This window comes from Pagrus pagrus, assembly GCF_965226575.1.
Source record: "Pagrus pagrus genome assembly, chromosome: 3".
NCBI classification, from domain to species: domain Eukaryota; kingdom Metazoa; phylum Chordata; class Actinopteri; order Spariformes; family Sparidae; genus Pagrus; species Pagrus pagrus.
The window spans coordinates 20,255,555-20,282,112 of NC_140187.1; the positions used below are offsets into that span (position 1 = coordinate 20,255,555).

At 38.1% G+C, this 26,558-nt stretch overlaps 2 protein-coding genes across 5 annotated transcripts; both read left to right on the top strand.

Annotated features, from left to right (window-relative positions):
• The first annotated feature begins 1,804 nt into the window (after positions 1 to 1,804).
• Positions 1,805 to 6,674, top strand: LOC311254388 (uncharacterized protein). The gene is made up of 7 exons (XM_084348119.1): positions 1,805 to 1,826; positions 2,514 to 2,639; positions 3,674 to 3,817; positions 3,907 to 3,933; positions 4,370 to 5,572; positions 5,668 to 5,885; positions 5,981 to 6,674. The coding sequence occupies exons 2-7, from the start codon at positions 2,535 to 2,537 to the stop codon at positions 6,048 to 6,050; spliced, it is 1,767 nt and encodes a 588-aa protein (XP_084204245.1). The 5' UTR covers positions 1,805 to 1,826; positions 2,514 to 2,534; the 3' UTR covers positions 6,051 to 6,674.
• A 1,837-nt stretch (positions 6,675 to 8,511) lies between these two features.
• On the top strand, positions 8,512 to 26,543 carry LOC311254386 (uncharacterized protein). 4 transcript variants are annotated; one of them, XM_084348114.1, is made up of 21 exons: positions 8,512 to 8,540; positions 9,222 to 9,314; positions 9,705 to 9,797; positions 10,784 to 10,882; positions 11,017 to 11,043; positions 16,710 to 16,899; positions 17,064 to 17,227; positions 17,302 to 17,796; positions 17,952 to 17,993; positions 18,578 to 18,776; positions 18,957 to 19,120; positions 19,212 to 19,925; positions 20,049 to 20,117; positions 20,514 to 20,639; positions 22,224 to 22,319; positions 23,137 to 23,262; positions 24,168 to 24,194; positions 24,910 to 25,023; positions 25,116 to 25,691; positions 25,792 to 26,009; positions 26,114 to 26,542. In XM_084348114.1, exons 2-21 carry the CDS (start codon positions 9,243 to 9,245, stop codon positions 26,181 to 26,183), a joined length of 3,681 nt encoding a protein of 1,226 aa, XP_084204240.1. In that variant the 5' UTR covers positions 8,512 to 8,540; positions 9,222 to 9,242; the 3' UTR covers positions 26,184 to 26,542. The 4 variants fall into 4 exon arrangements, with proteins under 4 accessions (XP_084204240.1, XP_084204241.1, XP_084204242.1 ...); XM_084348115.1 differs by lacking the exon at positions 22,224 to 22,319 and having other exon boundaries at positions 26,114 to 26,543; XM_084348116.1 differs by lacking the exon at positions 20,514 to 20,639 and having other exon boundaries at positions 26,114 to 26,543.
• The last annotated feature ends 15 nt before the right edge of the window (positions 26,544 to 26,558 follow it).

A 26,558-nucleotide genomic window follows, 5' to 3' on the forward strand; every position in this document is an offset into this window, starting at 1 on the left:
TATATTTCCGAGCACTTTGCTACATTTGTGTTTGAATTTGCTTTCAAAGATATTTTTATTTGACATTTATTTGTAACCCTGTAGCTACAAATAAATGACAGATAAATCATGGTATGCATTTATGATATATACTGTATGTATTTGCAAAATTAATGACACATGATACGGTTTGTTGAAAGATGGTAAAAATAGATTTTGCACACCTTTTAGCTTCTGTGGATTTTTTCTTCTGCTTATTTTATTATCAGTTCTGTGCTTTTGCTTATTTTTTATCACTTTCTTTTTAACTGTTCAGTTGAGTGCATTATTCTGTTGCGATATACAGAGGATGATTTTAATAATTATATAGGTATGCTCAACTGTATATGAAAAGATCAAGCCACGAATAAATCACATTTAAAATGAATGTAAATTGCAAATGATACAGTCAAAATGTCAAATGTAACAGATGAGTGCTGACAGATATGTCCACAAAGATCATGATATTTCTTTCTATCAAAAAACCTAAAACGTGAGAGGTTTTCTTGATATTTGCAGGGTCAGCAGTGGCAGAAGAAATACTCAGATCTTTTACTGAAGTACTAAAACCAGTGTAGAGATATTCTGATTCAGTGTGTTATATTCAAAATGTTACATGAAAAGAATTACATAAGTATTCAAAGCAGAATATACTTAAAGTACTAAAAGAGAACTTATTACAGAGAATCACCCATAATATAACAGTGTATGTGTTTTATAATTGTATTGAATTATTGATGCATTAATGTGAAAACATGACTTTAATGTTGCAGCTGGTAATGGTGGGTCTCATTTTAACAGCTTCATATACAGCTGGGTATCTTCATATATAGTACATCAGAACTTATTTATATCAGGTACGTGCAGAGGGGGGATCTAAGGGGGCACCTGCCCCTTTGTCCCTGATGTCCAAACTGCCCTTTCGTCAAGGTGTGTTTCTGTTTTGTTTTGTTTTTTGTAGTTCTGTTACATAGTTTTGGTAAATTGAAGGAAACAGAATAACATCCTTTGTGATCAAATGTGTTCTGTAGCTTTTTCTGTCTCTTCCCTTTTAATTAGTCTTTTAATAGTCGAAAGCATTATATATATTATATTTTAGAAATATAGACCATAAATGTTCAAGAATCTAAGAGCATGCAAAATACAATGCCAAATCTAGAAATTATGATACAAAGCTGCTGAAGATGGATCATTGTGTTATCAGTGTTTCACTTTGCAACTTACACAGTTGTAAAGAGAGAGGATTGAAACAAAGAGAAATGACGCTGGAGCCAACAAATGTTTTACATTTTTGTTTGAAAAATTACTTAAACATAAGAACAAAACAAAAAATCAGTTATCAAACTAGTTGTCAATTAATTTTCTTTTGATCGACTGATCAATTAATCATTTCATCTCCAGGTCCATGTGCCCCCTTTAACTTTGAGCACCTGCCCCTCTGAAGGTCTCTGCACGGCCCTGCTTTGTATTATATTAGTAACAGTGTCAGTAACTAAAGCTGTCATACAGGCTTAATAGAGAGGACTCAACCCTGAAATGGACGTCTGTAAAGTAGAACATCGAAATTTTACTTAAATACAGAACTTGAGTAAAAACTCTTGCAAAGCTGTTTATCCCAACGCCAACACACTGACAGTAACTGCACTTATTACCACTTGATAATTATTATTAATACTTATTACAGTGGAAACACAGCAGCTACATCTGTGATGGTGTTCAGTGTGACGTCAGGTGTCCCGCAGAGCTCCAGTACTTTCAGTTTCATGCGTCAGTGTGAAGCAGCTGTTGAAGCCTGACGTCAGCTGGAGGTGAGTCGTATATACCTTCATATTTTACGTGCTGTATGTTTTAAGACTTCATTATTGTGGCATAACTTTGTGTTGAAATGAAATGAAATACAAGGCGAAGTCAAAGCCAGTAAAAGTTTGCATTAGCTTGTCGTAGCCGGAAGTGGAGTCGAGCGACAGTGTTTGTTTTTAACGTGTCGGCATATGAAATATCATTTATGAGTTTATAAACACACCAAACTAAACAGCTGTTAGATGTTTGAACTGACAGTCTGCTGCTGTCATTTATGTCGCAGATATTTGCTTTGTATTAAACAATGACATGGCAGGGGGATTTCTTTTCTATTTCCAACACTTTTAGACATTAAAACGAGAGAGTAAAAAATCCACGTTTAGGTCAAACAGGTCTGTGTGTCTTTCTTTACAGTGTACGTGAAAGGGAAAGTATGAAATTGAAAGCTTAAGTCAAGTTCAAAACAAAGACTTTGCTTGTTCCAAATAATCTCAGCCAGTTGTTTTCTGTTGTGTTGACGCTGTCCTCTGAGGTCAGTATTGTTTTATTTGGTGCATAACAACTCCATTAGCAGCACAGTATAAACCTCTAATGTAATTAAAGAAATGTTAGTTGAGTAAAAAAAAAAAAGCCACTTCCAGTGTCAAAATCATAGATACTGAATTACATCTTTTTTCTGTTTTGAAACCAACCAGCAAGGACAACAGCCTAATGCCATGGGAAACTACTTTTGTCCAGCACATAACAACTCCCCAAATCCCCGCCCTTCTGCTGGACAGTTTGAGCGGGTGCCTCAAGACACATCAGTGAACACTGAAGTTGTGAGTATCTCTGTTGTCCAAGTCTGCAAACTACAGCTGACATTTAAACTTTATGAAAAACAAGTGTTAAAGGTCCACTGTGTAGGATTTAGTGGCATCTGGCAGTGAGGTAGCAGATTGCAGCCAACTGAACACCCCTCGTCTCACCCTCCTCTACAGTGGCGGCGTGAAAGGCCTTCTATAGAGCCAGTGTTTGGTTTGTCTGTACTGGGCTACTGTAGAAAAATGGTGGACTGAGAAAGAGGACCTGCTCCCTCTGTAAATATAAAAGGCTCATTCTAAGGTGGGGTTGCGACTGAATGAGATCTTCACGGTACGATAACCATCTCAGAATACAGTTTCACAGTATCAGGATATACGTTATTACACAGTTATTATAATGTCATTATCAGTAACAATGACCCTTAAAACAATGAAAATAGAAGGGATTTTTACTTATAATTATCTAATACCTTAGATAAATGGACACAGTAGGATAACAACCAAGTTTCATACCACAGTTTACCTTGAAACCAGTGTATCACTGCAGACCTATTCTAAGGTAACAAAAACAAAATTATTGTAATTTCCAGGTGATTAAACTGTAATGAAAACATAATTTAGTGTTTCATATTCATTTTCTGCCCCTTATCCCCCTTGAACCAGTCTTATGCAAGTCCAGTGTTTGATTTTAAAACTAGTGCAGAGTGTGGAAACAGTGACAGTGGCAGAGGGATTTCTTTCTATTCTCAAGACCTTTTGACACTAAAAACCAGTGCATGTAAAATCCAACGCGAGAAAGTGAGAGTATGAAATTGAAAGCTTAAATGAAGTTACAAGGACAGATCAGGCTTGTCTCAAACAATCTCAGCCAGTTGCTCTCTCTTGTACTGAGGCTGTCCTCTGAGGTCATAGTTTGTTCTATTCTCATACTGCACAGCAACTCGGTTATCAACACTGTTTTAAACTTTAATGCTATAAAAGATGTGGAAAATAATGCCACCTACACTGTCATACACGTATATACTGAATGAGGTCTTCCTGTTTTGAAAAAGGACCAGACGGGACAACATCAAGATGCCAGCGTAAAGCCCTTTGATGCAACACAGAACAACTCAACACATCCCGACACTTCTGCTGGACAGGTTGCACAGGTGACTCAAGACACATCACTGAACATTGGCAGGGGAATGGCAGTTGTGAGTAGCTAAATTCACAGTGACTGTCATGATTTTGAAGTATTAGTAGCTGTCTTTTTTATTTGAATAATCTGTCTTTCCTCATACAGGGTTCTGCGCAGCCTCAAACATATGAGGTGGGTATTTTTGTGAGTGTGAATGTGTTTGTGTGAGTTCAGTTACATAAATCATTCCAGCCAGTCTGGTGATAGTCCAGTGTTTGTTTTTTAAAAGTGGTTCAGAGTGTGCAAACACTGGTAGAGTGCCAACAATGCTTCAGTAAAACTTCCTCCATCTGTGTCAGAGCCACAACATGTAAGTGCTGTGTAGTAAAGAAGTGCAGATTAATCACATTAAATTTCATTTTATAAATGATTTTTTTGATTTCATTGATTCATTCATATTTCTCTCTAAGCTAGGGACAACACAGGGAACAAAGTCACAGGATTACATCTACTTCTAATGTCCCGGAGCCGACAGACAATGCTTCAGTGAACCTTCCTTCTCCATCTGTGTCAGACAAACAACATGTATGTTTTTTAGTAAGTTTAATACATTGTTTTTTTTATCCAGGACCAAGAGGAACCAGTGGAACAAAGTGGTTCCAGCAGTTCAGCCGCAGCATCTACAACAGAAGAGAAGACATGTTCTTGTCTTCTCCCAGTGGTCCACTTCTGGTATGTGAACCACATCTTCAAGGAGGACATTAAACGCATCGAGAGAGAGCATGGAGTTAAAATTAATGCGGAAGTGAATGTGACCTTTGTAGCAGACCAAAAAGACGAAGGCCTGAAAGAAGCTCTCTCTGAGTTCATTGACCTCGTTCAGAAGTGTATAGGTGAATTTGATGGCTCAGTTACTCCTCTCAAGTCTCTAGATACGGAAGACTTCAACAACGCACTGAAAATCATCCAGAGACCTGAGCACAAGCTTCTGGTTGCTCTTTCCTCTGAAGAAATGATCATATATGGGCCAAAACCAATTCCAAATGCCATCAGTAAGTCCTTAAATGCAGCAAAGACATCCTCAGCCAATACCTACAACTCTGCTGCAGAGTCTCAAGACACATCCCTGAACATGAGCATCAAAGACCATCTTGTTAATAATGGACTGACCATGCAGGAGAGCCACTGGAAACTGATGACTACTTCCTTCAGTGATGACGTAGAGAGGATCAAAGATAAGTTCGGTGTGGACTTTAAGGATTCAGACGTCCGTCAAGGCAAAGTCAATGTCAAAGCTCATTATAAAAGATCTGGAGGAAACGCTTCAATGGAGAGCCATGCTGTCAGAGCTCTTCTTCATCTGTGCCAGAAGATCGCCACATCACCCAAGAACATCACCCAACGCCAAGGTGCCACAGGGTTCAGTGGCTCCACGAAGAATTCAAGCAGTGTTTATCCGTCAGAGGAGGCCTCCAGTGGACCTGTGGCCAACAGCCAATCAGGATACAGCACTCGCAACACTGACGATTCTGCAAGAGAGGGAGCAACAGCAGGAGACAATGAGGATGAAGACCAATGTGCTATATGCCGAGATACATTTAAGAACAAGAAACAGCTCAAGTGTAAACATGAGTTTTGTGAGGGATGCCTGGAAGAGTTAAAGAAACACATGGGACCCATGTGTCCTGTATGCAAAGATGTCTTTGGTGTGATAGAGGGAACCCAGCCAGAAGGAACAATGTCAGTGTATAAAAGTAGCTCATCTCTCCCTGGATTCGAAGACTGTGGCACTATAGTCATCGACTATGATATTCCAAGTGGAAATCAAACGGTAAATATCTTAATTTAAATATTTGAAGACTTTTATAATAAGTTGTTTTCTGACATGTTTGTCAATTATGTCTTCAACTTACTCTCCTTTTGTAGGAAAGGCATCCAAATCCTGGACAACGTTATCATGGTACAAGCAGAACAGCATACCTGCCAGACAACAAAGAGGGCAAAGAAGTCCTGCGCCTGTTACAGAAAGCGTTTAACCAGAAGCTCATTTTCACTGTTGGGACGTCCACAACAACTGGGAGGGACAACCAGGTGACCTGGAACGACATTCACCACAAGACCTCGACGACTGGAGGACCACAGAGGTACAGTAGAGAATCTAAGTTTATAAAAAAACAGATGTTCTTTGTTGATGCCAAATCTTCTTCAGTTAAGCTTCATACATTATCTGTTTCCGCAGTTTTGGGTATCCTGACCCTGACTACCTGAGAAGAGTCAGAGATGAGCTGAAGGCTAAAGGCATCAAGTGAAGACTTTGATACAAAGATGCTGAGGAGAGTTGTTTTAACACAAAAAAATCAAGATGATCATTTAAAACAAACAATCACTGGAAGGCACAGCTTATTGAATTGTATACTGTCTCTTGTGGTTATCAGTAAGGGTTGTTTTGAGATGCACCAAATTTGACAATTTAGCAACATATATTAGCTTCATCTATTAAGCATAACGTTTTTTGATGAAGGATTTTCAATTTTTTTTTGTTGATTGATAACAGTATGAGAATGAAAATTGCATTTATAAATGTATCTTTAACTGTCTACAGTATATAAGACATGATTTACTGCTTTCCCAATAGATGATTAAACTGACCAACACTGACTCATCACAGTATTCTTCACTATATCAGCAAGTCGTCTGTGTCATATATTCTTATATTCTTCGTATGTTCGTTACTTTGAAAAGTTATATTAATGAAACACTATTTGTTTTCCAAGAGAATGTCTGAGTGTGTTGACTGAGTTCATGAATTGTGTATAACAAAAGTTTCATTATTCTTTAAAAATAACAAGCTCAAAACAATTCTCAGATATCACCTCCGCTAACTTTCCTTATGGGCAAACCCTCCGACCATCATGCGAAGTACAGTACAATGTGGTACAACAATTAATAAGCAATCACATAAGAGATACAGCGCTGGTCGGCACTCTGGCTGCACGTTTGGATCTGTTTCATGACCGGCTTACATTGGAGTTATTTTATATTTTACAGCACTTTGCTACATTTGTGTTTGAAATTGCTTTCAAAGCTATTTTTATTACACATGTATTTTTTACACTGTAAAAATAAATTACAGATAAATCATGGTATGTATGATAAATATGTATTTGCAAAGTTAATGACACATGATACTGTTTGTTGACAGACGGTAAGAAATAGATTTTGCACATCTTTTAGCTTTTGTGGATTTGTTCTGCTTATTTTTATTATCAGTTCTGTGCTTTTGCTTGTTTTTTATCACTTTCTTTTTAACTGTTCAGTTGAGTGCATTATTCTGTTGCGATATACAGAGAAGGATTTTAATAATTATATAGGTATGCTCAACTGTATATGAAAAGATCAAGCCACGAATAAATCACATTTAAAATGAATGTAAATTGCAAATGATACAGTCAAAATGTCAAATGTAACAGATGAGTGCTGACAGATATGTTCACAAAGATCATGATATTTCTTTCTATCAAAAAACCTAAAACGTGAGAGGTTTTCTTAATATTTGCAGGGTCAGCAGTGGCAGAAGAAATACTCAGATCTTTCACTTAAGTACTAAAACCAGTGTAGAGATACTCTCTTTCAGTGTGTTATATTCAAAATGTTACATGAAAAGAATTACATGAGTATTCAAAGCAGAATATACTTAAAGTACTAAAAGAGAACTTATTACAGAGAATCACCCATAATATAACAGTGTATATGTTTTATAATTGTATTGAATTATTGATGCATTAATGTGAAAACATGACTTTAATGTTGCAGCTGGTAATGGTGGGTCTCATTTTGACAGCTTCATATACAGCTGGGTATCTTCATATATAATAATACATCAGAACTTATTTTTATCAGGTACGTGCAGAGGGGGGATCTAAGGGGGCACCTGCCCCTTTGTCCCTGATGTCCAAACTGCCCTTTCGTCAAGGTGTGTTTCTGTTTTGTTTTGTTTTTTGTAGTTCTGTTCCGTAGCTTTTTCTGTCTCTTCCCTTTTAATTAGTCTTTTTATAGTAGAAAGCATTATATATATTCTATTTTAGAAATATAGACCATAAATGTTCAAGAATCTAAGAGCATGCAAAATACAATGCTAAATCTAGAAATTATGATACAAAGCTGCTGAAGATGGATCATTGTGTTGTCAGTGTTTCACTTTGCAACTTACACAGTTGTAAAGAGAGAGGATTGAAACAAAGAGAAATGAAGCTGGAGCCAACAAATGTTTTACATTTTTGTCTGAAAAATGACTTTAACAAAAAAACAAAAACAAAAATCAGTTATCAAACTAGTTGTCAATTAATTTTCTTTTGATCGACTGATCAATTAATCATTTCATCTCCAGGTCCATGTGCCCCCTTTAACTTTGAGCACCTGCCCCTCTGAAGGTCTCTGCACGGCCCTGCTTTGTATTATATTAGTAACAGTGTCAGTAACTAAAGCTGTCATACAGGCTTAATATAGAGGACTCAACCCTGAAATGGACGTCTGTAAAGTAGAACATCGAAATTTTACTTAAATACAGAACTTGAGTAGAAAAACTCTTGCAAAGCTGTTTATCCCAACACCAACACACTGACAGTAACTGCACTTATGACCACTTGATAATTATTATCAACACTTATTACAGTGAAACACAGCAGCTGCATCTGTGATGGGGTTCAGTGTGACGTCACGTGTCCCGCAGAGCTCCAGTACTTTCAGTTTCATGTGTCAGTGTGAAGCAGCGGACTGTTGAAGCCTGACGTCAGCTGGAGGTGAGTCGTATATACCTTCATATTTTACGTGCTGTATGTTTTAAGACTTCATTATTGTGGCATAACTTTGTGTTGAAATGAAATGAAATACAAGGCGAAGTCAAAGCCAGTAAAAGTTTGCATTAGCTTGTCGTAACCGGAAGTGGAGTCGAGCGACAGTGTTTGTTTTTAATGTGTCGACATATGAAATATCATTTATGAGTTTATCAACACACCAAAATAAACAGCTGTTAGATGTTTGAACTGACAGTCTGCTGCTGTCATTTATGTCGCAGATATTTGCTTTGTATTAAACAATGACGTGGCAGAGCGATTTTTTTTATTTCCAACACTTTTAGACATTAAAACGAGAGAGTAAAAAATCCACGTTTAGGTCTAGCAGGTCTGTATGTCTTTCTTTACAGTGTACGTGAAAGTATGAAATTGAAAGCTTAAGTCAAGTTCAAAACAAAGACTTTGCTTGTTCCAAATAATCTCAGCCAGTTGCTTTCTGTTGTATTGACACTTTCCTCTGAGGTCAGTTTGTTTTATTATCATGGTGCATAACAGCTCCATTAGCAGCACAGTATAAAACTCTAATGTAATTAAAGAAATGTTAGTTGAGCAAAAAAAAAAAGCCACTTCCAATGTCATAATCATGGATACTGAATTACATGTTTTTTCTGTTTTGAAACCAACCAGCAAGGACAACAGCCTAATGCCATGGGAAACTACTTTGATGCAACACAGGACGACTCCACAAATCTCCACCCTTCTGCTGGACAGTTTGCACAGGTGCCTCAACACACATCAAATAACACTGAAGTTGCGAGTAGCTCTGTTGTCCAAGTCTGCAAACTACAGCTGAAATTTAAACATTATGAAAAACAAGTGTTAAAGGTCCAGTGTGTAGGATTTAGTGGTATCTAGCGTTTAAGTCAAGTTCAAAACAAAGACTTTGCTTGTTCCAAATAATCTCAGCCAGTCGCTTTCTGTTGTGTTGACGCTGTCCTCTGAGGTCAGTTTGTTTTATTATCATGGTGCATAGCAAGTATGTTAGCAGCACAGTATAAAACTCTAATGTAATTAAAGAAATGTTAGTTTAGTTTAGTTTAAAAATGCCCCTTCCAGTGTCATAATCATATATACTGATTGACATCTTTTTTCTGTTTTTAAACCAACCAGCAAGGACAACATCAATATGCCATGGGAAACTACTTTGATGCAACACAGGACAACTTCCCAAATCCCCACCCTTCTGCTGGACAGTTTCCACAGGTGCCTCAAGACACATCAAATAACACTGAAGTTGCGAGTAGCTCTGTTGTCCAAGTCTGCAAACTACAGCTGACATTTAAACTTTATGAAAAAAAAGTGTTAAAGGTCCACTGTGTAGGATTTAATGGCATCTAGCGGTAAGGTAGCAGATAGCAGCCAACTGAACACCCCTCGTCTCACCCTCCCCTACGGTGGCGGCGTGAAAGGCCTTCTATAGAGCCAGTGTTTGGTTTGTCCGTACTGGGCTACTGTAGAAAAATGGTGGACTGAGGAAGAGGACCTGCTCCCTCTGTAAATATAAAAGGCTCATTCTAAGGTGGGGTTGCAACGGTATGAGATCTTCACGGTACGATAACCATCTCAGAATACAGTTTTACAGTATCAGGATATACGTTATTACACAGTTATTATAATGACATTATCAGTAACAATGACCCTTAAAACAATGAAAATAGAAGGGATTTTTACTTATAATTATCTAATACCTTAGATAAATGGACACAGTAGGATAACAACCAAGTTTCATACCACAGTTTACCTTGAAACCAGTGTATCACTGCAGACCTGTTCTAAGGTAACAAAAACACAATAATTTTAATTTCCAGGTTATTAAACTGTAATGAAAACATAATTTAGTGTTTCATATTTTTTTCTGCCCCTAATCCCCCTTCAACCAGTCTCATGCAAGTCAAGTGTTTAATTCTAAAACTAGTACAGAGTGTGGAAACAGTGACAGAGGCAGAGGGATTTCTTTCTATTCTCAAGACCTTTTGACACTAAAAACCAGTGCATATAAAATCCAGCTTGAGAAAGTGAAAGATTAAATGAAGTAACAAGGACAGATCATGCTTGTCCCAAATAATGTCAGCCAGTTGCTCTCTCTTGTACTGAACACTTTTAAACTTGTAATTAAAGACATGGAAAATAATGCCACCTACACTGTCATACACGTATATACTGAATGAGGTCTTCTTGTTTTAAAAAAGGACCAGACGGGACAACATCAAGATGCCAGCGTGAAGCCCTTTGATGCAACACAGAACAACTCAACACATACCGACACTTCTGCTGGACAGGTTGCACAGGTGACTCAAGACAAATCACTGAACATTGGCAGGGGAATAGCAGTTGTGAGTAGCTAAATTCACAGTTACTGTCATGATTTTGAAGTATTAGTAGCTGTCTTTTTTATTTGAATAATCTGTCTTTCCTCATACAGGGTTCTGCGCAGCCTCAAACATATGAGGTGGGTATTTTTGTGAGTGTGAATGTGTTTGTGTGAGTTCAGTTACATAAATCATTCCAGCCAGTCTGGTGATAGTCCAGTGTTTGTTTTTTAAAAGTGGTTCAGAGTGTGCAAACACTGGTAGAGTGCCAACAATGCTTCAGTAAAACTTCCTCCATCTGTGTCAGAGCCACAACATGTAAGTGCTGTGTAGTAAAGAAGTGCAGATTAATCACATTAAATTTCATTTTATAAATGATTTTTTTGATTTCATTGATTCATTCATATTTCTCTCTAAGCTAGGGACAACACAGGGAACAAAGTCACAGGATTACATCTACTTCTAATGTCCCGGAGCCGACAGACAATGCTTCAGTGAACCTTCCTTCTCCATCTGTGTCAGACAAACAACATGTATGTTTTTTAGTAAGTTTAATACATTGTTTTTTTTATCCAGGACCAAGAGGAACCAGTGGAACAAAGTGGTTCCAGCAGTTCAGCCGCAGCATCTACAACAGAAGAGAAGACATGTTCTTGTCTTCTCCCAGTGGTCCACTTCTGGTACGTGAACCACATCTTCAAGGAGGACATTAAACGCATCGAGAGAGAGCATGGAGTTAAAATGAATGCGGAAGTGAATGTGACCTTTGTAGCAGACCAAAAAGACGAAGGCCTGAAAGAAGCTCTCTCTGAGTTCATTGACCTCGTTCAGAAGTGTATAGGTGAATTTGATGGCTCAGTTACTCCTCTCAAGTCTCTAGACACGGAAGACTTCAACAAAGCACTGAAAATCATCCAGAGACCTGAGCACAAGCTTCTGGTTGCTCTTTCCTCTGAAGAAATGATCATATATGGGCCAAAACCAATTCCAAATGCCATCAGTAAGTCCTTAAATGCAGCAAAGACATCCTCAGCAAATACCTACAACTCTGCTGCAGAGTCTCAAGACACATCCCTGAACATGAGCATCAAAGACCATCTTGTTAATAATGGACTGACCATGCAGGAGAGCCACTGGAAACTGATGACTACTTCCTTCAGTGATGACGTAGAGAGGATCAAAGATAAGTTCGGTGTGGACTTTAAGGATTCAGACGTCCGTCAAGGCAAAGTCAATGTCAAAGCTCATTATAAAAGATCTGGAGGAAACGCTTCAATGGAGAGCCACGCTGTCAGAGCTCTTCTTCATCTGTGCCAGAAGATCGCCACATCACCCAAGAACGTCACCCAACGCCAAGGTGCCACAGGGTTCAGTGACTCCACGAAGAATTCAAGCAGTGTTTATCCGTCAGAGGAGGCCTCCAGTGGACCTGTGGTCAACAGCCAATCAGGATACAGCACTCGCAACACTGACGATTCTGCAAGAGAGGGAGCAACAGCAGGAGACAATGAGGATGAAGATCTATGTGCTATATGCCAAGATACATTTAAGAACAAGAAACAGCTCAAGTGTAAACATGAATTTTGTGAGGAATGCCTGGAAGAGTCAAAGAAACACATGGGACCCATGTGTCCTGTATGCAAAGATGTCTTTGGTGTGATAGAGGGAACCCAGCCAGAAGGAACAATGTCAGTGTATAAAAAAAACGCATCTCTCCCTGGATTCGAAGACGGTGGCACTATAGTCATCGACTATTATTTTCCAAGTGGAAATCAAACGGTAAATATCTTAATTGAAATATTTGAAGACTTCTGTAATTTGTAAGTTATTTTCTGACATGTTCGTCAATTATGTCTTCAACTTACTCTCCTTTTGTAGGAAAGGCATCCAAATCCTGGACAACGTTATCATGGTACAAGCAGAACAGCATATCTGCCAGACAACAAAGAGGGCAAAGAAGTCCTGCGCCTGTTACAGAAAGCGTTTGACCAGAAGCTCATTTTCACTGTTGGGACGTCCACAACAACTGGGAGGGACAACCAGGTGACCTGGAATGACATTCACCACAAGACCTCGACGGCTGGAGGACCACAGAGGTACAGTAGAGTATCTAAGTTTTTAAAAAAACAGATGTTCTTTGTTGATGCCAAATCTTCTTCAGTTAAGCTTCATACATTATCTGTTTCCGCAGTTTTGGGTATCCTGACCCTGACTACCTGAGAAGAGTCAGAGATGAGCTGAAGGCTAAAGGCATCAAGTGAAGACTTTGATACAAAGATGCTGAGGAGAGTTGTTTTAACACAAAAAAATCAAGATGATCATTTAAAACAAACAATCACTGGAAGGCACAGCTTATTGAATTGTATACTGTCTCTTGTGGTTATCAGTAAGGGTTGTTTTGAGATGCACCAAATTTGACAATTTAGCAACATATATTAGCTTCACCTATTAAGCATAACGTTTTTTGATGAAGGATTTTCAAATTTTTTTGTTGATTGATAACAGTATGAGAATGAAAATTGCATTTATAACTGTATCTTTAACTGTCTACAGTATATAAGACATGATTTACTGCTTGCCTAATAAATGATTAAACCGACCCACACTGACTCATCACAGTATTCTTCAATATATCAGCAAGTCCTCTGTATCATATATTCTTATATTCTTCTTGTTCGTTACTTTGAAAAGTTATATTAATGAAACACTATTTGTTTTCCAAGAGAATGTCTGAGTGTGTTGACTCTGAGTCCATGAATTGTGTATAACAGAAGTTATGTTTCATTTTTCATTAAAGATAACAAGCTCAAAACAATTCTCAGATATCACCTCCGCTAACTTTCCTTATGGGCAAACCCTCCGACCATCATGCAAAGTACAATACAATGTGGTACAACAATTAATAAGCAATCACATAAGAGATACAGCGCTGGTCGGCACTCTGGCTGCACATGTTTGGATCTGTTTTATGACCGGCTTACATTGGAGTTATTTTATATTTCACAGCACTTTGCTACATTTGTGTTTGAAATTGCTTTCAAAGATATTTTTATTACACATGTATTTGTTACACTGGACAAATAAATGACAGATAAATCATGGTATGTATGATAAATATGTATTTGCAAAGTTTTTTTTTTTTTTTTTTTTAACAATATTTTTTATTGAAGTTTCAAGTGTATATCAAACGAATATACAAACATTTTCATTTATATCCCCTCGAACAGCCACTCATTCACACAGACAAAGAAAAAGAATAAATAAAAGGACAGTGACAACAGAAAAACTAAATGAGTAAAATAAAAGAATAAGATGGAGCAAAATGTATTTGCAAAGTTAATGACACATGTTACTGTTTGTTGACAGACGGTAAAAAACAGATTTTGCACACCTTTTAGCTTCTGTGGATTTTCTTCTGCTTATTTTTATTATCAGTTCTGTGCTTTTGCCTATTTTTTATCACTTTCTTTTTAACTGTTCAGTTGATTGCATTATTTTGTTGCGATATACAGAGAAGGATTTTAATAATTATATAGGTATGCTCAACTGTATATGAAAAGATTAAGCCAAGAGTAAATTACATATAACATGAATGAACATTGCAAATGATACAGTCAAAATGTCAAATGTAACAGCTGACAGATATGTCCACAAAGATCATGATATTTCTTTCTTTCTATCAAAAAAACCTAAAAAACATAAAACATGTCAGAGGCTTTCTTGATATTTGCAGGGTCAGCAGTGGCGGAAGAAATACTCAGATCTTTTACTGAAGTACTTAAAAAATGTTACATGAAAAGAATTACAGAAGTATTCAAAGCAGAATATACTTAAAGTACTAAAAGAGAACTTATTACAGAGAATCACCCATAATGTAACAGTGTATGTGTTTTATAATTGTATTGAATTATTGATGCACTAAAGGACACATTAAAGGACTTTAATGTTGCAGCTGGTAATGGTGGGTCTCATGTTGACAGCTTCATATACAGCTGGGTATCGTCATATATAATACATCAGAACTTATTTATATCAGGTATGTGCAGAGGGGGGATCTAAGGGGGCACCTGCCCCTTTGTCCCTGATGTCCAAAGTGTCCTTTTGTCAAGGTGTGTTTCTGTTTTGTTTTGTTTTTTGTAGTTCTGTTACATAGTTTTGGTAAATTGAAGGAAACAGAATAACATCCTTTGTGATCAAATGTGTTCTGTAGCTTTTTCTGTCTCTTCCCTTTTAATTAGTCTTTTTATAGTAGAAAGCATTATATATATTCTATTTTAGAAATATAGGCCATAAATGTTCAAGAATCTAAGAGCATGCAAAATGCAATGCCAAATCTAGAAATTATGATACAAAGCTGCTGAAGATGGATCATTGTGTTATCAGTGTTTCACTTTGCAACTTACACAGTTGTAAAGAGAGAGGATTGAAACAAAGAGAAATGACACTGGAGCCAAAAAATGTTTTACATTTTTGTTTGAAAAATTACTTACACAAAAAAACAAAAAAAACAAAATCAGTTATCAAACTAGTTGTCAATTAATTTTCTTTTGATCGACTGATCAATTAATCATTTCATCTCCAGGTCCATGTGCCCCCTTTAACTTTGAGCACCTGCCCCTCTGAAGGTCTCTGCACGGCCCTGCTTTGTATTATATTAGTAACAGTGTCAGTAACTAAAGCTGTCATACAGGCTTAATATAGAGGACTCAACCCTGAAATGGACGTCTGTAAAGTAGAACATCGAAATTGTACTTAAATACAGAACTTGAGTAAAAAACTCTTGCAAAGCTGTTTATCCCAACACCAACACACTGACAGTAACTGCACTTATGACCACTTGATAATTATTATCAACACTTATTACAGTGAAACACAGCAGCTGCTTCTGTGATGGTGTTCAGTGTGACGTCACGTGTCCCGCAGAGCTCCAGTACTTTCAGTTTCATGTGTCAGTGTGAAGCAGCGGGCTGTTGAAGCCTGACGTCAGCTGGAGGTGAGTCGTATATACCTTCATATTTTACGTGCTGTATGTTTTAAGACTTAATGTTTGTGGCATAATGATATCATGTGTTGAAATGAAATGAAATACAAAACGAAATCAAAGCCAGTAAAAGTTTGCATTAGCTTGTCTTAACCGGAAGTGGAGTCGAGCGACAGTTTTTGTTTTTAACGTGTCGACATATGAAATATCATTTATGAGTTTATAAACACACCAAACTAAACAGCTGTTAGATGTTTGAACTGACAGTCTGCTGCTGTCATTTATGTCGCAGATATTTGCTTTGTATTAAAGGAGGGAGACGCTCAAAATGTCGGGCCATGACGCAGACGAGGACTTAGTGGTGAGTAGAGGAGTTCAACAAAGTCTGGAAACTAGAGTTGACCATTAGACAGTATGAAGACAGCTGTAAAGAGAGCTGTTTATTGATATTAATATGTGAATGTTCACAGTGATCATGTACAAAAAGTAGCCTAAAAGTTTCAAAAAGTACAAACAGTGTGTGTGTGTGTGTCTGCCTCCATGTTCACTCAAAGATTTCCCTTCATTCAGTCTGGTACTCTTTCAGTGTTTGATTATAAAACTGGTGCAGAGTGTGAAACAGTGGCAACTGAATTTTTTTTTTTTATCATTTGCAAGACATGAGCAGGCTATATTTTATTTCTACAATTCTACAATAATTAATAAAACGTTCTTTTGCAACCAGACTTTTAAGATAAATGGCATGGAGTACGTTGTGCTATCTTCTTTAGTAATACAGTGACATTAACTGTAACATGTGCTTGCGCTCTGTTGATTTTATCACAGAACAAAGATGAAGTTCGAGCCATTCTCTTCGTCCAGTGGTCAGATGATGATGATAAACTGCAGAAAAAAAGATCAACGCTGCAGAAAGTTCTTCAGACTTTGGTCAGCAAAAGCAAATTTAATGGAAACTGCGATGTTTTAAATGTCTCAGAAGATGGAAGAGCTGAGATTAGGATTAAACCCGCTGCAGGTGCAGTATGACTGTTTGAATCTTTCATTTAAAATGAAATCGCACATCTGTTACCACACTCTACCTGTATTAATATTGGCATAATATTTTGCACTTTAGTTTGATGTTCTTTGAAGGGTAGTCTTTTGGAAGCAAATTCATTTTGTGTGTTTCTTCTTTTAAAGCTGTGAGCGAGCTTCAGAAAATGAGTGGACGAATGCTGAAGGGGAAAGATGGGAAAACAGTGACAATAATGTCTGTTAGTCTGACACCGCCAGAGCTGGAGAGACAAACACATGACAACACTTCAGAGAAAATTACTTCTCCATCTGTGTCAGAGCCACAAAATGTAAATGCTGTGTAGTAAAGTGTAAATTAATCATATTAAATTTGACTTCATCAGTTCATTGTATTTCTCTCTAGGTGGATGAACAACTGGGGGCACAAAGTAGTGACATGACCTCATTCACTTTTGACGTCCCAATGCTTCATTACTGGTATGTGAACCAGACCTACAAGGAGGAAATTCAACATATAGAGAAGGAGAGTGGAGGTAAAATCATGGCAGAAATGAAGCTGACATTTGAGCCACACCAGAATGATGGAAATCCAAACTTTGCTTTCTCCGAGTTCACTAACCTCATCCAGAAGTGCTCAGCTGAATCCAGGGGCTTCACTTTTCCTCTCAAGAAAGTGAATCCAGAAGGGTTGAAGGACACAATGAAAATCATCCAGAGACCTGAGAACAAGCTTTGGATTGCTCTGTCCTCTGAAGACATGACTGTATGTGGGCCAAGACAAAGTCAAGATGCCATCAGAAAGTCCTTAGATGCAGCAGAGAAAACATTAACAATTACCAACACCCCTGCTGGAAGATTTACACAGACGCCTCAGAAAACATCACTGAATGCGGCATTTGTGAGTAGTTCCATCTTCAAAATCTGTGAACGACAGCTGAACAGTATGAAAGACAATTGATGTGTAGTATAAATATTAGTATGTTAATATTCACAGTGAGTATTATTTGCTGCAGTTGTCTTTTTCATTTTGATATCCTGTCTCAACACATATAGGGTTCTGAGCAGCCTTCAACATCTCATGATAAGTGTGCAGAGGTAGGTATGTGTGAGCTTTTGTGTGTCTGCTTACGAGGGGTGGGTAAAAAAATGTATCCACATAAGAATCGTGATTCAAACCTTCAACGATTCAGAATCTATTCACAGTTGTCAGAAACAGATCTGGGGGGTAGGCAGTAGGGATGTGAATATTTGGCAATCTCACAATTAGATTTTGGTTCTTGGTTGTCTGATTCGATTCAGAAACAATTTTCAATCCAAAACAATTGGTTGATTTTTGATTGAATGAATAGAAAAGATGCCACTATTTTCAATCTTTTGTTCCAGTTAATTGTGTGTTAACCATTAATTGTGGTCCTTAACCTTCTGAAATACAATATGACACACAACTGGAAATTAAGATGAACGATTTGCAGCCTTTTTATTTTAACAGCAATAATTAATGACATAATTAATTTGGTAGCATTCATACATGTATGTGGATAACAAAATAAGGGGTTGTGCTCTGCTGTCTTATTAACATTGTAACACTTTTAGACTATATGTCAACAAGTCTTTTGTGCTATCTTGCTTCATAATACAGTGACATTAACTGTAATATGTGCTCTGATGATTTATCACAGAATGAAGATGAAGTTCAAGTCCTTCTCTCTGTCAAGTGGTCAGACGATGTTCAACCACAGAAATGTAAAATAGAGCTGCAGAAACTTCTTCAGACTTGGGACAATAATCATGACAAAGCAAGGAACAAAGCTCGAGAATACACAGTTTTGAATGTCTTCGAAGATGGGAGAGCTGTGATAAGGATTAAACCTCCTCCAGGTGCAGTATGACTGAATTTTTAAGCAAAAATGTAATCGAATTACCAACATTATGTTGACTCTAATACAATTCTTATTGATATTTAAGCTGCATCCTGTGTTAATCTGGGTTTCATTTGTTGTTCTTTTGTCTTTATTTGTTTTGGAGGCAAATAAATGTAGTCTTTGTCTTCTTTTAAAGCTGTGAGTGAGCTCCAGAAACTGAGTGGGCAGACACTGAAGGGGAAAGATGGGAAAACAGTGAGGATAACATCTATTAGTCTGACTCTGCCAGAGCTGGGGATACAAACACCAGACAATGCTTCAGTGAACCTTCCTTTTTCATCTGTGTCAGAGCCACAGCATGTATGTGATGTGAAGTAAATCAGTAAGAATGAATTACACTGAATATTGATGCTTTTTAGTAAAGGAAATACATTGGGTTCCTTTTATCCAGGACCAAGAGCTACCAGTGGAACAAAGTGGTTCCAGCAGTTCAGCCGCAGCATCTACAACAGAAGAGAAGACATATTCTTGTCTTCTCCCAGTGGTCCACTTCTGGTACCTGAACCACATCTTCAAGGAGGACATTAAACGCATCGAGAGAGAGCATGGAGTTAAAATGAATGCGGAAGTGAATGTGACCTTTGTAGCAGACCAAAAAGACGAAGGCCTGAAAGAAGCTCTCTCTGAGTTCCTTGACCTCATTCAGAATTGTATAGGTGAATTTGATGGCTCAGTTACTCCTCTCAAATCCCTCGATACAGAAGAGTTCAAGGACGCACTGAAAATCATCCAGAGGCCTGAGAACAAGCTTCTGGTTGCTCTTTCCTCTGAAGAATTGACCATATATGGGCCAAAACCAATTCCAAATGCCATCAGTAAGTCCTTAAATGCAGCACAGACATCCTCAGCAAATACCTACAACTCTGCTGCAAAATCTCAAGACACATCCCTAAACAAGTTCGGTGTGGACTTAAAGAATTCAGGCATCCGTCAAGGCAAAGTCAATGTCACACCATCCAAGAACGTCACCCAACACCAAGGTGCCACAGGGTTCAGTGGCTCCACGAAGAATTCAAGCAGTGTTTTTGCCTCACAGAGGGCCTCCAGTGGACCTGTGGCCAGCAGCCCATCAGGATACAGCACTCGCAACACTGAAGCCAAGGACGTAGGTTTGGTTTTGATATTGGTGGGGACAGAGGACATCACAGATATTGAAATGTGAAGTGTTTGTTAAGGGCACCCTGCTGGGAGGTTTCTACAACAAACGCTGCTGTCATTTATGTCACAGATATTTGCTGTGTCTGAAAGGAAGGAGACGGACAAAATGTCAGATGAAGACCCAGAAGTGCCCATGGAGGTGAGTAACTGTTATCAGCAAACTAAAGTTGAGGTGATTTGTCATCCAAGTCTAAACTATTATTTATTTTCCATTTCTAACACTAAATACGAGTACAGATTCAGGTCTGTGTGTCTCTCTTTACAGTGTACGTGGAAGTGAAGTTGTGAAAATTGAAAGCTTAAGTCAAGTTCAAAACAAATAAACTCAGCCAGTTGCTTTCTGTTGTATTGAGGCTGTCATCTTAGGTCAGTTTGTTTTATTATCATGGTGCATAGCAACTCTATTAGCAGCATAAAGCAGTATAAAATTCTAATGTAATTAAAGAAATGGTAGTTTAGTTAAAAACAATGTCCCTTCCAGTGTAATAATCATATATACTGAAGGACATATTTTTTCTGTTTTGAAACCAACCAGCAAGGACAACATCAATACGCCATGGGAAACTCCTCTTATCCAGCACAGTACAACTTCTCAATTCCCCACCCTTCTGCTGGACAGTTTCCACAGGCATATCAATACCCACCAGTGAACATGCCAATTGTGAGTAGCTCTGTCATCCAAGTCTGCAAACAACAGCTGACATTTAAACATTATGAAAAACAAGTGTTAAAGGTCCAGTGTGTAGGATTTAGTGGCATCTAGTGGTAAAGTCAAGTTCAAAACAAAGACTTTGCTTGTTCTAAATACTTTCAGCAAGTTGCTTTCTGTTGTATTGAGGCTGTCCTCTGAGGTCAGTCTGTTTTATTATTGTGGTGCATAGCAACTATGTTAGCAGCACAGTATAAAACTCTAATGTAATTAAAGCAACACTCGGTAGTTTGGACTCATTACTATCCCCAGCTGGTTGAGAAGCGCAATTATCTGTTACCAGTGTCGTAAATACTGTCGCTGTATGAGCATCCCTGGGGAAAATGAATACATGTGAATTTGTTGACGGAGCCGGCGAATCACGAAAACGTCTGATAAAACCTCAATCGAGTGCCAACAACAAGCTAGATTCAGAGATAGCAGTTGGTAGTTTGTTAGCATATAGGTTGCACAGCACATTAGCATGCTAGAATTATTCTCATACCGAGTTGGTTATAGTGACTGCACCGACTAAGTTACTTCCAAAACAGGATGCTTGGGCGTGAATGTATTTAGTAACGTCTGAAAATATAACTATGTTTTCGGGAGTAACTAAATACAATCACAAGTTGATGTTGTGTTTGGTGTTATAACTACAACCAACTCGGTACGACAACAGTAAGTAGCATGCTAACGTTACCAATAACAACAATAGCCTAACGTTACCTCCCGACCACACTGTTCAACAATCACGTTGATTATCTGCATGAACTAAGGAATCTGCAGATTTTTGAGACAAGACGTTCATAGTGTTTTAGTAAGTGAGTCATCGTTTACAGGCACTACATGAAAACGTGCAAGCTATCGAAACGGACAGCATTAGATTATCTCCCGGCTTTATTATGGTTATAAACTTAGGACAAATAGTGCCCCAGTGAACACCACATAACAACAAATCAACTCAAAGTAAAAGTCGGTAAGATAATAAATATGTATATGTGTAATATATGACTTACAAATCCAGTGGCATCAAGGCTCAGTCTTGAAACCCATTTCTTCTCTCAGCTCACGCCACCGAGTGTAAGCTGGTCCAATATTTATCCGTGTCCGGGCTCTGTTCTATCACTTTCTCTTTTTCTTTTCTTTGCCTCCTCAGACAATACCTTCTTGGCTTTTTTCGCTGGCTCGGCCATGGCGTTGGTTTACGAAAAATCCAAGTTGCTGCTGGCTAAATCCACCAATGAATAAACGTGTGACATATGCCGTAAAGCAGGTCGCACTAGACGCCTTTACGCCAGATAGGTTTCCTACCCGCTCTGAGAAGTTACACAGTGCGGTTGCTGCCGGCGCGACCACCCTCAGGCTGCAGAGACGTCACCATTCATCCTATTAACCGTTTTTCTACCACTTAACTGAGTTTAGAAACATTGTTTCAAGGTCGAAAAACTGCCTAGTGTTGCTTTAAAGAAATGGTAGTTTAGTTAAAAACAATGCCCCTTCCAGTGTCATAATCATATATACTGAATGACATCTTTTTTCTGTTTTGAAACCAACCAGCAAGGACAACATCAATACACCGTGGGAAACTCCTCTTATCCTTCTGCTGGACAGTTTCCACAGGGGCATCAATACCCATCAGTGAACATACCGATTGTGAGTAGCTCTGTCATCCAAGTCTGCAAACTACAGCTGACATTTAAACATTATGAAAAACAAGTGTTAAAGGTCCAGTGTGTAGGATTTAGTGGCATCTAGCGGTAAGGTAGCAGATTGCAGCCAACTGAACACCCCTCGTCTCACCCTCCCTTACGGTGGCGGCGTGAAAGGCCTTCTATAGAGCCAGTGTTTGGTTTGTCCGTACTGGGCTACTGTAGAAAAATGGTGGACTGAGGAAGAGGACCTGCTCCCTCTGTAAATATAAAAGGCTCGTTCTAAGGTGCGGTTGTAACAGTATGAGATCTTCACAGTACGATAACCATCTCAGAAAATATCACAGTTTCAAAGTATCGCGATAAACTTTATTACACATTTATTATTGTCATTATCAGTTACAATGACCCTTAAAAGAATGAAAGTAGAAGGGATTATTTAGGTTGAACAAATGTTCTATTATAATTTCACAATATATTATGACAGACATGAATTGTGATATACACGTGAAATATATATATTTTTAATATCACTAATATGGTCGAACCTCAGTGAAATTGAAAGCTTAAGTCAAGTTTAAAACAAAGACTTTGCTTGTTCCAAATACTCTCAGCCAGTTGCTTTCTGTTGTATTGGCGCTGTCCTCTGAGGTCAGTCTGTTTTATTATCATGGTGCATAACAACTATGTTAGCAGCACAGTATACTGTAGAACTCTAATGTAATTAAAGAAATAGTAGTTTTGTTTTAAAAAAATGCCACCTCCAATGTCATAATCATAGATACTGAATGACGTCTTTTTTCTGTTTTGAAACCAACCAGCAAGGACAACATCAATATGCCGTGGGAAACTCCTCTTATCCAGCACAGAACACCCCCCCAAATCCCCACCCTTCTGCTGGACAGTTTCCACAGGGGCATCAATACCCATCAGTGAACATGCCGATTGTGAGTAGCTCTGTCATCCAAGTCTGCAAACTACAGCTGACATTTAAACTTTATGAAAAACAAGTGTTTAAGGTCCAGTGTGTAGGATTCAGTGGCATCTAGCAGTAAGGTAGCAGATGGCAGCCAACTGAACACCCCTCGTCTCACCCTCCTCTACGGTGGCGGCGTGAAAGGCCTTCTATAGAGCCAGTGTTTGGTTTGTCCGTACTGGGCCACTGTAGAAAAATGGTGGACTGAGGAAGAGGATCTGCTCCCTCTGTAAATATAAAAGGCTCATTCTAAGGTGGAGTTGCAACGGTTGTAAGGGTCTTCACGGTACGATAACCATCTCAGAAAATATCACAGTGTACAGTATCATAATATATGTTATTACACAGTTATTATAATGTCATTATCAGTAACAATGACCCTTAAAACAATGTAAGTCAAAGGGATTTTTACCTATAATTATCTAATACCTTAGATAAATGGACACAGTAGGATAACCAAGTTTCATACCACAGTTTACCTTGAAACCAGTGTATCACTGCAGACCTGTTCTAAGGTAACAAAAACACAATAACTATAATTTCCAGGTTATTAAATTGTAATGAAAACATAATTTAGTGTTTCATATTCAGTTTCTGCCCCCTAATCCCCCTTCAACCAGTGTTATGCAAGTCCAGCTGGAGAAAGTGAGAGTATGTAACAAGGACAGATCATGCTTGTCCCAAATAATGTCAGCCAGTTGCTCTCTCTTGTACTGAGGCTGTCCTCTGAGGTCATAGTTTGTTCTATTCTCATACTGCATAGCAACTCCGTTATCAACAGTTTTAAACTTTAATGTTATAAAAGATGTGGAAATTACATTTTGAAGTATTAATAGCTGTCTTTTTTATTTGAATAATCTGTCTTTCCTCATACAGGGTTCTGCGCAGCCTCCAACATCTGAGGTGGGTATTTTTGTGAGTGTGAATGTGTTTGTGTGAGTTCAGTTACATAAATCATTCCAGCCAGTCTGGTGATAGTCCAGTGTTTGTTTTTTAAAAGTGGCTCAGAGTGTGCAAACACTGGTCGAGTTTTTTCTCCATTTCTAAAAACAGTGCATATAAAAAGACCCCCCAACATTTTTTTCTGTAAAGTTTATGTGAAAGAGAAACTAATACATTTAAGGCTCAAGTAAAGTTCCCAGAATAGGCTCACCTGACGCCTTCAGATGATATCTGTTACACAGAACAGTTTGGCAAGGCACCGCTAGAAACTGTTTGGATAAGTGCAAGCGCTTTGAATAAAGTACTTGGCAGGTGATTGGACGAACCATCTGTGTATCACAGGCCAACTTCTTTTGATGAAATATACTCTCCAGTTCTGATATAACTGATGCGTATAGCAGCTACGACAACCACTTGAGCAGCAAATCCAGCTGCCTCACAAGGTAAAGGATAGTGCTGTGCTTGTCCAACAAAATCACAGCTTGATGCTCTCTGTTATCATATTGCATACCAATACCAGACAATGCTCCAAATTATCATCCTGCTTTATTCGTGTCAGAGCCACAACATGTAAGTGCTGTGTAGTAACAAAGTGCAAATTAATCACATAAAATTTTATTTTATAAATTATTTTTTGATTTAATTAACTAATTAATTCATCTATATTTCTCTCTAGGCTAAAGGAAAACTCTGGGAACAAAGAAACAGGACTACATCTACTAATAATGTCCCAGTGTACGCAGACAATGCTTCAATGAGCCTTCCGTCATCTGTGTCAGAGCCACAACATGTAAGTAAAAAAAAAAAAAAAAAAAGTGAAAATTAATCACATTAAAGTTAATTTGTATTAATTCATTAAGTCATTCATATTTCTCTCTATAGTTGAAAGGAAAACTCTGGAAACAAAGCGACACAACTACATCTGCTCATAATGTCCCAATCCATCAAGGCAAAGTCGATGTAAAAGCTCACAATAAAAGATCTGGAGGACGCGCATCAATTGAGAGCCGCCTGCTCAAGAAGATTCAACAACATGGTGCCACAGGGTTCAGTGACTCCATGAAGAATTCAAGCAGTGTTTATCCGTCAGAGGGGGCCTCCAGTGGACCTGTGGTCAACAGCCAATCAGGATACAGCACTCGCAACACTGAAGATTCTGCAAGAGAGGGAGCAACAGCAGGAGACAATGAAGATGAAGACCTATGTCCTATATGCCGAGATACATTTAAGAACAAGAAACAGCTCAAGTGTAAACATGAGTTTTGTGAGGAATGCCTGGAAAACGCAAAGAAACACTCGGGACCCATCTGTCCTGTATGCAAAAATGTCTTTGGTGTGATAGAGGGAACCCAGCCAGAAGGAACAATGGCATCGCATAAAATGTTCTCATCCCTCCCTGGATTCAAAGGCTTTGGCACTATAGTCATCGACTATGATATTCCAAGTGGAAAACAAACGGTAAATATCTTAATTTAAATATCTGAAGACATTTTGTAGTTCGTCAAATATTTTCAGACATATTTGTCAATTATGTCTTCAACTTACTCTCCTCTTGTAGGAAAGGCATCCAAATCCTGGACAACGTTATCATGGTACAAGCAGAACAGCATATCTGCCAGACAACAAAGAGGGCAAAGAAGTCCTGCGCCTGTTACAGAAAGCGTTTGACCAGAAGCTCATTTTCACTGTTGGGACGTCCACAACAACTGGGATGGAGAACCAGGTGACCTGGAACAACATTCACCACAAGACCTCGACGACTGGAGGACCACAGAGGTACAGTAGAGAAATCTAAGTTTTTTCTTTTTTTAAAAAAAAAAAATTCTTTGTTGATGGAATGTCTACTTTAAGTAAACCCTGTTCCTACTCTGTTTCCACAGTTTTGGGTATCCTGACCCTGACTACCTGAGAAGAGTCAGAGATGAGCTGAAGGCTAAAGGCATCGAGTGAAGACTTTGATACAAAGATGCTGAGGAGAGTTGTTTTAACACAAAAAAAAAAAAAATCAAAATCAAAATGATTATCTAAAACAAGCAATTACTGAAAAACAAACACTGATCTTGTATTGTTGGCTGTCTCTTTTCTTCTCTTGCCTTTTTTCATGTCAGTAACGGTTGATCAAAGAGTTTACGGATTTGATTTATTGGTTTTCAACTTATTACAGAATAGTAATGACATTTGTATCCCTGAAGTAAACTTTATATCTATATCCATCTACAGTACAAATGATCTGATTTACTATTAATAAATGATTAAACCAACCCACACTGACTCATCACCGTATTCTTCACTTCATCAGCACGTTACAAACAAAACACAAAACAC